General features: G+C 31.3%; 1 protein-coding gene across 2 annotated transcripts in view; it reads left to right on the top strand.

Annotated features, from left to right (window-relative positions):
• The window catches only part of LOC110113386 (enolase 1, chloroplastic), a 41,710-nt gene that overhangs the window by 2,957 nt on the left and 20,314 nt on the right, over positions 1–18,439 (top strand). The window contains exon 1 of one of the 2 annotated variants that reach the window (XM_020845947.2): positions 17,964–18,393. The exons of the other annotated variant lie outside the window; for it this stretch is intronic. Within the exon in view, the coding sequence (XP_020701606.1) occupies positions 18,213–18,393 (181 nt within the window). The 5' untranslated portion in view covers positions 17,964–18,212. Of the gene's footprint in view, positions 1–17,963; positions 18,394–18,439 lie in introns of those variants that run through there. 2 annotated transcript variants of the gene reach the window in all.

Here is an 18,439-nt window from a genome sequence, read left to right as displayed (position 1 = left end):
TTCTGAGCTAGTTTATTCTTAAATGTGCTTGTTTTGTAGCTTGAAAACACTTGTTATATACGTTCGTGGATAAAATTTATTATAATTATTTGTAAGTAGGTTTGATGAGGTTCATTTGTTATGCTAATGAAGATATAGAAAGTCGGGAAGATTAGTTTGTTTAAAGATCGATAAGCATGAAATGAATCAAACACAAACTGAATATGAAAAATTTTAAACGAATTAAACTTGAACACAAATAGAAAAGTTTGTAACGAGTTTGAACAAGCTGATAATAAATGATCTTAAAATATTCATTTGCAACGGATGTTAACTACAAGGTGTAGTGAAAATGATCTCACTTCACCTAATCATAGACTTTTACAGTTATGTTAACATATTTTCTATGTAAAAGTAACGACAAAATCTTCAAAAGGGAATGAACAAAGATATTTATTCAATGTCACATCTAAGGCCTTGTTTGATAATTGTCTGTGTTTGACTTTGCTTCTGTTGTTTTGTATTTTTGCTGTGATGTCAAATAAATTATAGAATTGCTTTCTGAAGACATGTGATAAATTAAAGGGAAGATTTACATATTTATCATTCTATACTATTCTATTTATATGTTTAACACCTAAAATTTTAATATTACATATATACCACTTATAGTTCATTTTCATACCACATATGTGTGGTAGAAATGAAATATATGAGTGGTAGGAAGGAAATATGAGTGGTATATTTGATATTAAAGTAATATAGAGTGATATGTATGTAATATTAAAGTTTTGAATATTAAATATGTAAATAGGATGGCATAAACTGGTATGTATGTAAATTTTTCTAAATTAAATTATGTGATACAAAAGTAATATGACATTAACATGCATTAATAAATGATTATTAATTAAAAATAATCATATAGCAGCTATAATTTTCTTAATATATATATTCCAGATTAAGATTTTAATTTATACTAAAAAAAAAACATTTTTAAAAATTTGAGATTTTTAAGAATAATTTTTGGGTGAGTACAAGAAAAATTTTAATAAGCCATCAAATTAATCCTAAATCTCTTATTTTTTTGTTGTATAAGATTGCTGTTTATTTAATTGATAAAGACCTTAAAAGTTACTTTTAAATTTAAATTTTATTTATATGAAATTTATGCACCAGCACTTACCATTCAAAAAAAAAAAAAAATCTTAAAAATTGATTTCCAGATTAGTTTTGTTTATCATTCCTTCATACATTTGATGATGATTAGCCCCAACAAATTATATGAAGAGACGCTTTAAACAAAATTTTGAATTAAAAAATTGTTTTAGAAAGCAGTTTAACAGGATAAATTTAGGTTAATATGTGGCATCTTAAGCTGCAAAAGTAGTTCCTGGAGTTGTTTTAGATTTTCTTTCAATTTCAGTATATGAAATGAAGTTGCATTCAATTAAAATTAGCTTTTAATGTTTATTAAAAAAAATGCATGCCTTCATGATTTTCTATATTTAATCAATTAAAGATTAAATAAATTATTAAAAATTAAAAATATCTCCAAAAAAGCTTCAAATTTTTGTGAGTGTCTTTACTGAAATATCTTAAATCAGTCGAAAATCTTGAAAATAAAGTTTGAATTCTATCAAAATTTGAAGTTATAAAATTATTTATTATTATTTTATTCGAGACCTTGAGATGTAATTTAATCGTGTGGCTTATATTTATGGAAAACATATATTAGAAATCATATGTTATCTACTTTAAATAGCAGAAAAAATCTCTCAAACTGGTAATAATTAAAAAAAAATATTATTTTTTCTTTTAATATATTATAAAATATATTTTTGTCTATTATTTTCATCTATTCTCTATGTTTTAATCGATTATAAAAATTGAATTGTTAATTATGTAATTAAAATTCCTTGCACTTGTATGTTTATAACATCACCTTCATCAACTCTTACATAAGTTCAAATAGCTTTTAAAAAATTCTTTTCTAAATTGATACATCACAACTATCTTTAAGATAAAATAGTTCTTATTAGTCTTAGTAATTTAACATATAAGATCTATAAGATATTCTTGAAAAATATTTTTTAACACCATCAATCTTTGGATCCATTTTCTAATACAAGCAAGCCTTCTATCAAGTTTAATTGAGGTTTGATTGCATGTGTGAGCTTTGTTCAAATCATGCATGATATGATGCAAATCTATTTCGAGCATTGTTGAATCAAGATCGAATATGATTTGAATATTATTTAAACTTTATTTGAAATATGTTAGAACATACTTTGAATTTTGTCCGCGCAAGCTAAGTAAGGTTTGTTGTGTGATAGGAAAGAACCCCTCAAAATTTAAAGAATTATTTTATAAGATGGTGGTGAGGCTTGCAATGCGTTATGGCTCAGAATGCTAGTCATTTAAAAAGAAGCATAAAATTAAGTATTGCATAGATGAGAATGTTCAGGTTGATGAGTAGTTTCACATTTTGAAAAGGTTGTAGTAGCTCCAGTGGCAGATAAGATTGGAGAGAGTTACTTTAAATGTTTTGGTCACATAAATATGTCGACATTTTGATGATCCAGTTAGGAGAGTAGAATGCATTAGATCTGTTCTATGTTAAAAAAGGTAGATGTAGACCTAAAAAGAATTGATTATAAAATATTAGAATTATGCTTTTTTATTATATTTAAATAAGAATTTGAATCTTAATAGGGCATAATAAAGAAAAAAGAATTCATATAGCTGACCCTATGTAGTGTGATAAAGACTTGATGTTATTATTGTTGTTGTTGTAAGCTAAGTAAGGTTTGAACAATATCCTAATACTGTTCAAACCTTATTGTGGCATAATAAAACTTAGAACATGTGTTCGAGCAAGGTTCAAATATATATTCTAATAAGATTAAAATAAAATTCAAATAAGCATATTGATAAATCACCAAAAATCACATTGATATGGCACAAATCTTGAGGCATATTTAAATTAGAAACCTTCAAAATTTAATTTATGACCATTCGAACTCCAATCTCAACAAACTTACAATTAAACAAACGTTTCAACAAGACAACCCCGATGACACCAAAATTGGTCCGATCTGAGTCCGAAGGGGTTCAAATCAAGGAGTTGCAGCATACTTGAAAGCTTACAAACATTAATTTCATAACCAATCAAATTTTAATATGGTATATTTATAATCAAATTGAATGACTCAACGAGACGAATCCAGCAAGCCTAAGATCATTTAATTCTGACACCATTAAGACACTTAAATGCTTGATGAAAGCTCTATGATCAAAAGAATCAATAGGGACCGTTCGATGGAGACCTCCTAATTTACCTTAGATTTTCTTCATATTTACGAAGTATTCTACTCCCAAAAAATCTATAAATAAGCCCTCATTCTTCTCATGAAGGAGGAGGAAAAAAGAGAAGAGAGAACTAGTGCGAACTATCTTGCATTTTCTAGCCATCACTGAAGACCACCATTAGTTATTGCCACTAACAACCACCGTCACCACCGACGTGCAGCTTAAAAAATCACCACTTTCTCCAAAATATTAAGAAGACTTTACCTTGCTGTTGGGTATATGTGCTCGTATAACAATCCAAACTGTTAACTATCGAGATATTGTCCGCTTTGGTCTAAGAGCCTCACAATGTGATGTATAAGGTCACCCATCTCAAAATTGCTCTGGAATGAACACACTTAACTATGGAGTTTCTTAATGAAATTTCAACCATTACACCAAAAGGCATATCAATATTTAAGAGTTGAGCTTCTTTTACTTTAGGAGTTTCACAGTCTTCATGTGGACATCAATTTTCTAAAATCATTCTTAGAAAAATCAAGCCTTGTTGTTAGGCATAGATAATCCTTTTGTGGATGTTTGATCTTTGTACGCTTCCTCTTCTTCAATAGTGAAGAAAAGAAGATTTTTGTATCACTTACTATATAATAGGTTTTATAACACGGCTAGGTTCCATGGTTTTTTCTTTTCTCGATTTTTTCACGTAAAAATTTTCTCTGATCTTATCATTTTTATTTGTTCGTATTGAATGTTTGTACACCACTAAGATGTGAAACATAAACTCTATCGACTCAAAATTTTTAGCACGCAACAGTTTGACGCCGTCTATAAGAACCATTCTCAATATTCTTCTTCGATGGTTGATTGAAGTAACACCAATAACAAATTTTCTGGTTCCTCTCACCGAGTTAATTAGAACCTATATGGAAATCATGGATGCCGTAATACAGCAGGTGGGGAGCCTCAATCTTTACTCTTAGAAACTCGGATTCTAAGGATAGAAGAACAACAAGCAATAATTTTGTAACTCTTGGAAGACACTGGTCAATAAAAGGTCTCATCGCAAAATGATAGAGTTCCCTCCTCACAATATCATCAAATAGGGGTGGACAATTTGAAGATGCTCGTGATGAACACCCTCATCATTGTACTGGTGTTTCACCTCCCCCACAGTCTAATCTAAAGGTTGATGATGCTGCAAGCTCAACCCATTTTATTCGCAGAGCTCACCAAATGAAAAATCCTCCACCGACTCTATTAAATTTATCTCAACCTCAACTTATGGATACTTCTCATGATGTTATACGAGATGAGTGATGACGTCTTTTCCAAGATGAATTCCCAATAAAGGATAAGAATCAATTTAATCATCAATATAGCTTCCAAGATTCATCTTCACTAACAAATAAAATTCTCCATCATTATATTTCGACAAGATTCAAATTACGCACTACAGATTCTTATGCTGGGTCAATTGATCCCTATGAGCATGTTGATTATTATAGAATTATCATGCATATACATCGAGCCTCTGATGCACTTATGTGTCAAGTTTTTTCTACTACTCATAAGGGTTAAACTTGCATTTGGTCCTATTCTTTACCAAGAAATACAATAAATAATTTCACTCATCTTGTTAGACTCTTCATCGTACAATTTATTGTCAATTGAAGAATTATTAAATATTCTTCATATCTCTCTAGAATTCGACAAAATTAAGGAGAATCTTTGAAAGGTTATTTTCAAATATTTTTTCCTAAAGCTTGTCAGGTCCTTGGGGTGGATCCTGAGTTACGGTAAGGTGATTTTTTTAGAGGACTTCATCCTTGACCATTTTATTCTTTATTTATGCGAGATGCCATCTATTCTAATGATGATCTTATTCACATAGTATAGGGACAAATCTCTGATGATAAGGCTATCGATGCCCTTTTAAAATAATTTGAATAATCTCCTAATAAAAGAAAGAATGAGCAAGAAGGTGATGCCCACAAAATCTCAATAATGAAGTATGATAAAAAAATTATGATATTTAGCCTCGAACTTCTCAATAGAATCTTGACTATAAGCAAAAGAAGGACTATACTCGCCTAATTACATCCAGTGTTAAGATTCTAACGGCTATTCTGAATGAGAAAAATGTTAAGTGGCCTAATCTCAATGACTGGAAATTAGAAGTATTATTATCATTTTCATAGAAGTCATGGGCATGCTATTAAAGCTTACTAACAGTTGAAAAAAAAAAAGATTGAGAGGTTGATTCAATAAGGATATCTTCGCCAATTCATTCAAATCTACCTGTCCCACATAGAACAAATCATACTAGGGGGAAAATCATAAATAATAATGATAGCAAAAAAATAACCATTAAATGGTGAGAGAAATTGAAACCATTGCAGGAAGACCCCTAATGTCCTCTCAAGTTCTTCTCGTTACCCCAAAAGAATCAACATTAAAGAAATATTGAATTGATCACTCCATCATATTCAATGATTCAGACATGGAAGGGATTCATTCTCCACACCAAGATTTTCTTATTATCAATAATGGCATTGGTGATCCTTGCTAAATGTTAAAAGAATTCATATTGATAATGGAAGTTCCATCAATGTTTTATTCTACTCTACATTTCTTAGTATGGGTTTGGTTAGAGAAAAGCTTCAACCAATTGGAGAACCATTATATAGATTTGACAATCCACCGGTAAGAGTTGAAGGAACAATCACGCTTCCAGTAACTTTGGGTGAACTTCCTCAACAAACAACACTTATGATTCAATTCGTAGTAGTCAAATCATAATCAACATATAATGTTATATTTGGGAGACCCTTATAATCAATTTTTGGAACTGTTGCTTTTTTGCCACATCTTAAAATAAAAATTTTAACTCAAGTTAGGGTTGGTGAAGTACATGGAAACCAACAAGTTGCTTAAACTTTTTATCTTAGGCAAGCTCAACAACAATCATCAGTAACTTTGAGTATTAAGAATTTTGATCTTCAAAATGAAGATATGATATAAAGGGCTTCTCTTGTGGAAGAATTAATTCATGTGACATTGTCAGATGAATACCTAACATACATAGTGCGAACTAGTTCTTTACTATCATATGAAGAAAGAGTGCAATATATAATTTTTTTTATAACAAAACCAATACATCTTCGTCTAGAGTATGACCGACATGCATGGGATTGATCTGAAAATAATCACACATTCACTTTAGATAGATCCTACCATCAAACTAATTATCCAAAAAAAAAAAAAAAGCACCAGATCGTTTGAAAGCCATTGAGCAAGAAGTTGATAAACTTTTAGATATAGGGTTCATTCGAGAAGTTCATTATTCTAAATGACTTGCAAATATAGTTATGGTAAAGAAGGATAGTGGAGCTTGTTGAATATGTGTAGATTATATTGACTTAAGTAAAGCTTCTCCAAAAGATAGCTTTCCTCTTCCTCGCTTTTATTAATTAGTAAATGCTACTTCTAGTCATCGAATAATTAATTTCATGGATGCTTACTTTGAAAATAATCAGATAAAAATGAATCATTCTGATGAAGAGACTACTTTTTTTCAAACTGACAAAGAACTCTATTGTTATCGAGTCATGATATTTGGACTAAAAAAATGTTGGTGTAACTTATCAACCCCTTATGAATAAAGTTTTTAAAGATCTTATTGGGCATACAGTAGAAGTTTATGCTGATGATATGTTAGTGAAGAGTTAACGAATGAAATCATCATCTTTTAGATTTTGAATAATGCTTTCAGCTTCTCATACACTATAACATGCGTCTTAATGATTCTTCTAAGTGCGCTTTTGGGGTTACATCAGGAACATTTTTAGGATTCATGGTTACCCATCGAGGAATTGAATCCAATCAAGATAAGATCAAAGCTATAAAAAATATGTCTCCAAGAAATATAAATGTTATATAATGCCAGAACGAACAAATAACAATTTTGTCATGCTTCTTAGCTCAATTAGGAGATAAATATTTGTCATTTTTTAAGATACTCATGGGCGATCAAAAATCAGGCTTTCAGTGGATAGATGAATGTAAAACTAATTTTGAGCAGCTCAAAATATATCTAACTTCATCTCCTTTATTGTCAAAACCAACTTTAGAAGAAATTCTTTATTTAAATCTTGTTGCTTCTCCCTACACTATAAGTCCAATATTAGTATGAGAAGAGAATTTGTGTGTGTGTGTGTGTAGGGGGGGGGGCGCGCGCGCGCGCGCGCTTAAATATTTTGTATATGATTCACATATCAGATTCTCATTTCTCTCTTTTCTCAAACTCGGATTTAATTTTGTTCTTGAGAATCCTACAATCATTTGTGTCATTATATCATTCCTTTTGTGCTAAGCGCATTATGATCATTTTATTCCCTTCCACTCATTAATAGCCAAATTTTTAAGAGGAACCAAACAGTATGTTTTTTATAATCACAATAATTATACTAGACAAAAAAGTTCTGAGGCTAGCTCGGGCTATAAGACCTCAACCTCCGGGAATTGAATCTCAATTTTCTAATAAAATTGATCACTTAAACTTTAAATCACTTTCAATCAAAGTCGAGCCCCAACACTTAGGATAGGCTGGAGTGTTTTCTAAATTGTTTCAGAATCTTAAAAACACTTCCTACAATTCTTCCTTCGACTCCAGAAATAAATGTTCAAATTTGATCCAATCCCAATTAAAAATTCCAACCTTTATCTCCTTTGACATCGATCTTTGAAAATCCTAAATAAAATTTCTATCGCTATTTTAATCGAAAGTATTCGTAGGAAAACTCCGGTTTCGCTACGATGTAATTAACTACGAGGGCTTGCGCTCGTAGAAGATTTAGTAATCCAGACCTGATTTTCAAAATCAATTTTTCAAAATCTCCAATTAATTTTCTTTGGGAAAATCAAACTCGACGATCATTATCGTCATTTTCGAACGATCAATAATAATTGATATCTTCTTTCTTTGGAGAGATATATCAATTATTATCGTGGTTTTGATTATGAAATTATTGATCTTTTATCCAAATTAGAATAATCAAACAATAAGTTAAATTCCATTTTGATCTTCTGGGATCGAATGTAATTCTCCCTTTGAATTTGACTACGATAATTCGGATAAGATTATAATTCTGAAATTTGAACCCGTTAGGGAACGATACGTTCGTCTTTCAAGGCGATATATTGTTCATAATGACGTGTTCTATTTCAAAATTTAAGATTAAATATTTCCAAAGAAAATTAATACATTTTTCGAAAACTATATTTTTTTAATCAAAACAAGAGTATGACCAACATGCATGGGATTGATCTGAAAGTAATCACACATTTACTTTAGATAGATCCTACCATCAAACTAATTATCCAAAAAAAAGCACCAGATCGTTTAAAAGCCATTGAGCAAAAAGTTGATAAACTTTTAGATATATGGTTCATTCGAGAAGTTCATTATCCTAAATGGCTTGCAAATATAGTTATGGTAAATAATGATAGTAGAGCTTGGAGAATTTGTGTAGATTATATTGACTTAAGTAAAGCTTCTCCAAAAGATAGCTTTCCTCTTCATCGCTTTTATTAATTAGTAGATACTACTTTTGGCCTTCAAATACTTAATTTCATGGATGCTTACTTTGAAAATAATCATATAAAAATGAATCATTCTGATGAAGAGACTACTTTTTGTCAAACTGACAAAGAACTCTATTGTTATCGAGTCATGATATTTGGACTAAAAAAATGTTGGTGTAACTTATCAACCCCTTATGAATAAAGTTTTTAAAGATCTTATTGGGCATACAATAGAAGTTTATGCTGATGATATGTTAGTGAAGAGTTATGAAAGAAATCATCATCTTTTAGATTTTGAATAATGCTTTCAGCTTCTCAGACACTATGACATGCGTCTTAATCCTTCTAAGTGCGCTTTTGGGGTTACGTCTTTAGGATTCATGGTTACCCATCGAGGAATTGAATCCAATCAAGATAAGATCAAAGCTATACAAAATATGTCTCCAAGAAATATAAAGGTTATATAATGCTAGAACGAACAAATAACAACTTTGTCATGCTTCTTAGCTCGATTAGGAGATAAATATTTGTCATTTTTTAAGATACTCATGGGCGATCAAAATTCAGGCTTTCAGTGGATAGATGAATGACAATCTAATTTTGAGCAGCTCAAAATATATCTAACTTCTTCTTTTATATTGTCAAAACCAACTTTAGAAGAAATTCTTTATTTAAATCTTTTTGTTTGCCCCTACACTATAAGTCCAATATTAGTAAGAGAAGAGATTTGGGGGGGGGGGTAAGATTCTATATGATACTAAGGGAAGATATCCTTTGGTAGATAAAATGGCTTTGGCACTAGTATTTTTAGCAAAGAAATTGTGCCCATATTTTCAAGCTCATACAATCAACTTATATACATACCATCATTTAGAAATCAGAAGCTTCTGGTCGATTAATCAAGTGATTAATAGAATTAGGATAATTTCACCTTCATTTTTTTTATCCGACCAAATATCCAGTCACAAATACTTGCTTACTTATAGTGGAATGCACCATTCAAGTTTCAACTCAATCATCACTTCCTTCTTCTTTGTCACCTCGTTGGATGTTATATATCGATGGAGTACTTGGAAGTTATGGAGTAGGAGCATGAATATTTCTTATTTTCCCTCAAAATGATACTTTAGAATGTGGACTCTATTTAAAGTTTGCATCAACCAACAATGTCGCAGAATATGAGGCCCTCGTGGTAGGGTGAAAACTCGCCATAGACTATGAGGTTCAAAATCTAATAATTCACACTGATTCTCAACTTATTAGATTACAAGTAGAAGGAGAATTTGATACTCATATTCCACAGTTATTGTAATATCTCAACCTAGTAAAATCACTTCTCTCTTGCATCAATTTATATCAAGTCATCTATATCCCTTGAGAGCAGAATGCTCGAGCTGATACATTATCCAAGCTAGCAACTTCTATAACAGTTGATACATATAGTACAAGATACAATAAGGATATGCACTTTCCAAGTGTATAAGGCCTATGGGAAATATAATATATTGAAGAAGAAAATGATATTTCTTAGATGGATCATATAGTTTTTTTTTTCTTTTATGATGGTATTATATCAGAAAATTCAATAAAAATTATTCGCATTTGTTGACAAGCTAAAAATTTTATCATGATTTGAGATGAATTATATAAAAAATTATTTGCATGACTATACCTCAAGTGTTTACCTCCATTAAAGTCTGAATATGCTCTTCAAGAGGTTCATTTAGGTATTTGTGAAGAACATCTGAGAAGTAGAGCACTTGCTCAAAAAATTTTGAGGTAGGAATTTTATTGGCCTACAATGAAACTAGATGCATTAGAATTTGCACGTAAATACAATAATTATCAATTGCATTCTAATCTTACACATATCCCACCAGTGGTGTTTTCTTCTCTTCAAAGTCTATTGTCATTTGCTCAATGGGGAATATATATCATGAGACCATTTCCAATAGTAACATGATAGAAAATTCATTATTTTGACTATTGATTAATTTACCAAATGTGTAGAAGTTGAGCCACTAGCAAACATTATTGAAGCAAATGCGAAGTAATTCTTATAGAAGAATATCATATGCTACTTTGGACTTCCTGCAAAAATTATTACATTTAATATTGAAACTCAATTTATAGGAAAAATGTTAACATCTGTCTGCTAAGATTTTCATATTCGCCTGATCCACACAGTCGTGTCAAACCCATAAACAAATGGTCAAACAGAAGTGACAAATAGAATAATTATAAAAGGGTTGACAACCCATTTAGATAAAGCTTTAGGGTAATGGGTGGATGTGCTTCTTAATGTGTTATTGTCCTATCATACAATATGTAGAACCCCAATAGAAGAAACCCCTTATAATCTTTGTTTTGGCACTGAAGCATTTATCCCTGTTGAAATTGGTATCGTAAGTCCCAATGTCCAAATAGTTGATGATACTAATAATGAAGACAAGCTACATTATCATCTTGACATTCTCCCAAAAATATGTGATGTGGTTCCATTGAGAAGGGATGCATATCATCAGTGAGTAGCTTGTCATTTTAATAGAAGAGTAAAACCCTGACCTATCACTATTGGAGATATAGTCTTACAAAGCATAGTGGCTGCGGAGAAAGGACCTCAATGAAATAAACTTTCACCTCTATGTGAAGGACCTTATATAGTGGTGACAATGGTGGAGCCTCAAACTTTCAAACTTAAGGATTTAGAAGGAAAGATGCTGCCTCGAATGTGAAATGTCGAAAACCTTCAAAAGTATTATCAATGATGTAGTCTCTAATTAAAACTTTTATATACTTAAAGATATGCAAATCTTCATCCTTAATATATAAATTATTTACTTCATCTCATTATATCCCAAGGGGATTAAATCAACCTCTTCTATATAGGTTAACATCATATATTGATAAACATTCTTAGGAAGATCTTTAAACAAAATCCCAAAGGGGATTAGATAGACCTTTTATACACATGTTAACATCATATATTAATAAATAACCTCAGAAAGGTCTAAAAAATATTTTTAAACAAAATTTCAAAATGGATTAGATCAACTTCTTTTATAGATGTTAACATCATATTTTGATAAACAACTTCAAAAAGGTCTAAAAGATTTTTAAACAAAATCTCAAAGAGGATTAGATCGATCTCATTTGTACAAGTTAACATCATATTTTGATAAACAACCCCTGAAAGGTTAAAAGATTTTTAAACGAAATTCCAAAGGGAATTAGATCGACATCTTCTATGCAGGTTAACATCATATGATGATAAATAATCTCAGAAAGGTCTAAAAAATTCTTTTATTAACATGCATACAAGGGAGATAAAAATTAAAATAAAAACTTTTATAACATGCTCTATAAAATATACAATATAAAATCATACACTATTAATAGTTTTTTCACTATTTAAAACACTCTAAGCATCATCTTTTATAATTGGTTTAATATCCTCATATGCTTGGCTTGGGGAAAGACCTTCTACATATGCTCCTGTCTTGCAAAGCACTAGTCGAATTCCCTTTAAGAAGTCTCGAATAAAGCATTCATCAATTCATTGCTTCTCCAAACTCACTTCACTTCTACTGCATATATATGATTGCAAGCTTGTTGAACATGATATTGAATTATACTCCTGAAGGTTATGAATTTTTTAAAATCTTTTATGGCTCTTGAGATTATAATTCTGATATAAACTTAGCCCTTGACAAACTAGTTTCTTTCTTAGATAGAAGATTCTGAAATATCTGATTTTCATCCTTAAGCATCACTATTTTCATTTTAAAACTTTATTGGTCCCTCACATGTTGGTTAATAGTTGTTTGTGCATCTACCAATTTGTTGTGAATTCAATCTACCTCTTAATGCTGCAAAGAAACAAAAACTTTCATGATAGCTAATTCAGATCTATATTTTGCTAATTGGTCTTCCATTTCTCTCATATCCTTAATTTTTCTTCGTATGTTTGTTTATATTCAAGATATTTAATATTTTGCTACCCCCTCTTGCTCTTTGTGTGTTAGCAACCGTGAATGTCACTCACATTTGTTTTTTGAATGTGATTTTTCGTTCCGGATCCTTACTGAGCTTTTCCCTTCTTTGGCTAATTTTTACCTGAGGCCTAATCAGCTTCAAGTATACGATTTTTTGGGTAACACACGTGATTATAACAGATATGATCTCAACTTTTGTTTTCTCTCTATTGCTGTTCTAGTTTACTGGATTTGGAGGGAGCGTAATTGCAGGAGGTTCTCTAATCTTATGAAAGTCATTTTGAACTGAAAAGTTTGATCATTCTAGCGATTAGAGCTAAAGTTATTAAGTGGAAGCATTATGAAAGACTCAAGGAGAAATTCAGGGAAATTCTGGACTGAAGTTTTGGTGTTATGCTGTTGCTGGTTTCTGTTTTTGTCTATTATTTTTGCTGGACTGCTGTGTGCTCCAGGTTTTTTGACTGGTTTCAGTTTTCTTCAATGCCCGTAATTTGGTTTGCTGCAACTGGAGTTTTTGTGGACGATGATGTACAAGGTCTACATCCATATTGCATCCTTGGATGGTCGATCAGCAACCAAGACTGCAAAATTTGACGCTTTGATGTCCCTTCTGCTTTGGCTTTGGGCAACTAGTGTCTATTCGGTTGGCTTCGTTGATTACATATGATCTTGGCATTGATGCCATTGTGGTGTAGACCTATTTTCCTGAGTTCTTTTTGTAATTTTTTTTTCTATTTTCCTTTCTGTTGGTATAGTCACTTTACTTGTAATTTTGGCTTGTAACTCTTTGGTGATCAATATACGGGCTCTGCCCCCATTTTTCCTAAAAAAAATTCACAAATTCAGTATTTCAGTCATTCAAGGATTGAGTTAGCTCAAGATCAATATCCATTTGCCGCAATATCTAAAACAAGAATATGATATATATGTAAAAAAAACATATATTTATATATGTATGAATAACTACTCAACAATTCATTAGCTCGTCCACCTCTGATACATTAAGGAGTCAAAACTTCTGCAGGAATATGTAACTTCGAAGGACAAATATTTGGAGAAGAATCTTTATGACCTTTATTGCTGGTAGCTATTATTAAAGTTTTGTCTACTCTTTTCTTCTTCATAGACAAAATGGGTGGATCATTATTCTTTAAGAATCGGAGCCAATTTTTAAAGTATGTGTAGCTACCTCTTGAACTCTATTCGACTTTTTTTAACATATTCGCACGAGACCTTCCCACATGTATAGACATACCAACTTTGAGCAAATAATCTTCTTCTACATATTTGTAAAGATAGTATACCTCATATAAGAGACTTTCAACATCAGGGAGGTTGGAAATTATCAAAATGTCATTCTCACCCACATGAATGGGAATTGGCAACTTTTTTAATTTTACTCGTTTTTTATAAGATTCCAGTCATTCTTCACAAAGAAAAATCCACTAGCCCTATTCTTTAATGGATCGTTGGTTTGAAGATTTGACCATTTAGGTGTAAATGTTATGCGACCATATACATCACATCTAAAATGATCTATTCTCAAAAGGTACTTCTATGTCAAAACTACTCCACGATCCCTAAAGATGGCAATCAACCCCATAACAATTGACACGGCTCTACAATAAAATTGGGATAATTTGACTCCACATGTTATTGAAATATTAATTAATTCTGGAGTAGGAGGGAATCATAAGCCTACTCGTAAACTCATTTTATAAATGGTTAAATACCCTAATGGAAGAAATTATGTCCAATCATATTTTTCAAGAGTCTTTATAACAATATTGTTGGAAAAATGGGAACTTCTTGTGGAATATGATCAAAGAATCACCCGTGATTGTAGACATCATGCCACCAGCCCTTGCTACCTTGTATGATCTCTTTGAACCATTATTTTGTGTATGGGTAATTGATCTTCTTTTGGCATAGATAGTTTGAGAGGAGAATGATCGCTCATTGAAACTTCTTCTACACATAGAGGACCACTAGAGCTTGATAGAAGATACCGTATATTCAAGACAATGGAATGCCTCTAATGTAAGAAAAAGTAGAGAATAGAAGGAATAAAATAGATAAATACTACTGCACAAAGAGGGGCACTATAGCTTGAGCTAAGACTGTGGAATGCCTATAATGTAAGAATGAATATAGAATAAAAAGAGGAGAAATGCAAAAAAAAAAGATTCAAGATGAGAAGTGGTGCAAACTTCTTTATCTCATGGGGTGGATATTTATACTTAAGGGGGAGGAGAAGAGATTCATGAATATAAATGAGAGAGTTATGGAAATTTATAAAAAATACTTATATGAATTCATGAAAGAGAATAACATGGATTTATGGAGGGCCAAATTTTTGGAAGAGCTTGTAAGACTTGTAATTTAGGAGAAGAAGCTTGATTGTAAAAGAATTTAAGAAGCGGCGTATACGCTGCACGAGTTGGCGCATTGATAGAATGCGCGACATTAATTGGCGCATTCTTAGAATGCGCGTGATTGCATGGCGTATTCCATAGAATGCGTGGTATTGCTTAGCGTATTTTTTTAATTTCCGAAGATTGCGCCTAATGTTTTGGCGTATTCCAGCCATTCATGATTTTATGGATTCAGTGCAATGGCAGGGGGAAATATTGCCTCAAATTCGATGCATTTTTATTGGATTCAGTGTTCTCGGAATCAGCAGTATTGAATGAGTAAGAAGTTTTATTTTTGTTTGTGATGCCGTATCCCCACAAATTTTTACGTTTGAGATTTTGAGGTTGGGAATGATAATATTGTTGGATTAGAGTAGTTTTATTAAGTTTAAGAATTATAAAATTAATATACAATTAATAAAACCCAAATTTTTTGTAATGAATTAAAAAAGTTGAGTAGTATTTGTTAATGAATTATATATATTGTACCTTTATAAAGCATAATGGAGCTTCTATAAATAAATTCGAGATCATTTGAACATTTTGGATAAAACAGTTTCAATCAATATACTGACTCTTATTTCAAAAGATTTAAAATATATTTTTGAATTCCGTGAGCTTCGATGTTCAAAAATAGGGGGGCAAATAATACATAACCAAAAATTATCTTGATCTGCATGAATCTCTTTGCATATTTAAATTAGAAACCTTCAAAATTTAATATATGATCATTTGAACTCAGATCTCAGCAAACTTACAATCAAATAGAATGTTTCAATATGACAAACCCGATGACACCAAAATCGCTCTGATTTGAGTTTGAATGGGTTCGAATCAAGGAGCTGCAACATACTTGGAATCTTAAAAACATTTTTTTTTCATAACCAAACGATTTCTAAATATGGCATATTTATAATTGAATTGATCAGCTCGATGAGACAAATCCAACGATCCCAAGATCATTTAACTCTGACACCATTAAAGCACTTAAATAACTCATGATGAAAGCACTATGATCAAAGGAATCAATATGAATAGTTGGATGGAGCACTCCTAATTTAACCTAGATATCTCCATATTTATGGAGTATGCCACTCCCAAAAAATCTATAAGTAGACCCTCATTCTTTACATGAAGGAGGAGGAAAAAAGGAGAAGAGAGAACTAGTGAGAGATCTCTTGCATTTTCTAGCTATCGCCAACGACCACCACCAGCTATTGCCATTAACAACCACCGTCACCACCAACGATCAGCTTAAAAAATCATTACTTTCTCCAAAATATTAAGAAGATTTCACCCTACTGTTGGGTATGTTTTTCCGCATGTGGACATGGACATCAGTTTTCTACCTTCTTAGAAAAATTTAGTCATGTTGTTGGGCATAGATTGTCCATATGTGGACATTTGATCATTATACTCTTCCTCTTCTTCAATAGTGAAGAAAGAACGATCTTTGTATCACTTACCATATATTGAATTTTACAACTAGGCTAGGTCCTATGATTTTTTCTCTTTTCGGATATTTTCACGTAAAAAACGTTCTCTAGTCTTATCATTTTTATTTACCATGCTGAATGTTTGTTCACCATTAAGACGTGAAACATAAACTCTACTGACTCAAATTTTATAATAAGAAATACATATAATACAATATCATGTGATTAGGTCTTCATCAAAATTACCTCAATTTAAAATAAAACGCATGAATCAGTCAAATATTATACAATCGCTTGGATCATATAATGCATCATCATTCAAACATTAAGGACTTAGCCATGATTTACAAAGTCAGTGTTAACTGCTTTTCTAATTGGAGGAATTTATAGAAAAAAAAAAGATGAAATTAACAATGGAGAAGTATATGGAGTTGCTGGAAATATTGGAACATTGTTGCTTAGTATTTTTAATTGAAAGATACTTAAGAATGGGGTTATGGGCATAGCAATGCCTTACATATGAAATAAATTTTTTTTGTATATTTTTCTAAATAAATAAATAGTGGTGATATTCCTCCAATTATGATTATTTTAAGTCATATAAAGTCAAATTTTACTCATGTAGGTAGTTATTAAGGACTATTATATTTTATCCTAAGCTTGATTAGGATTGACATGTATTTTTATTTTTGTTTTTGTTTTGAGTTTTAAAAAATATGTTTGGTTTGATTTTTGTAACTATTTTATATTTTTAATTTAAAAAAAAAAAAACTTCTAGGCATTTTTATGTGCATTCAAAGTATTAAATGAAAATCACCCCAAAAGTCATGGCCAAGCTACAAAATAAAATAATACTTATTTTTATTTTGAATACCAAAAATAATTTTTATTTTATATTAAAATATTAATAAAATAAAAAATAGAGTAATTTTCAACAAGCCCATATTTTTGTTTATATATCTTTTTAGTTGATATTAAAAAATTATATTCTTAAATTTATTTTTATAACATTGATTTTTTGATAGAAGAAAATATAAGAGTGAATAATATGAATTTCAATTAAATAAAAAAAATTATTAATTTTAATTTAAATAAATAAATTTAATTTTAAAAATTATTTAAATTTTTATCTTATATTTATATTATCATTATTATATTTAAATAATAATTGAATAGTTTCAATATTTATTATAAGAAGTTTTAAGCACCCAACCGGCGTTCGATTTCAGAAGGTTGGATCCACGTCCACCTGCGTATCCCACTTTCACAGTCCACCAACTTCTTTTGCTCGCTAGTCAAATACTCTAAATTCTCCTCAGAAACTCCGCCACCGACACCGCCATGGCACGTTAACTATAGCCAGTCGTCTCCTCCGATCATCCCACCTTCTCCTGCATGGCCCTCCCTCTTTCCAATCTCCTCCAGTTCCCTTCATTTGCCTCAAAAGCTCCTTCCCTTACCTTTCAATCAACCTCCAAAGTCTCCATCATCCGATGTTCCGTTGCTTCACGACGCCCGCCGCTTCGACGCGAGTCGCAGCGAAGGAGTTCAATGTGAGATCGGTGAAGGCGAGGCAGATCATCGACAGTAGGGGAAATCCTACGGTGGAGGTGGATGTGGTGACCTCCGATCTTTACCGATCGGCAGTTCCCAGTGGAGCTTCGACGGGGGTCTGAGGCTTTGGAGGGCATCTCCAACCGAACGGCAAACACTTGTTTGC

This window comes from Dendrobium catenatum, unplaced genomic scaffold (assembly GCF_001605985.2).
Source record: "Dendrobium catenatum unplaced genomic scaffold, ASM160598v2 fragScaff_scaffold_621, whole genome shotgun sequence".
In the NCBI taxonomy this organism is placed as follows: domain Eukaryota; kingdom Viridiplantae; phylum Streptophyta; class Magnoliopsida; order Asparagales; family Orchidaceae; genus Dendrobium; species Dendrobium catenatum.
Note: the sequence above shows the minus strand (reverse complement) of the source record. Positions and strands in the feature narration are given on the sequence as shown.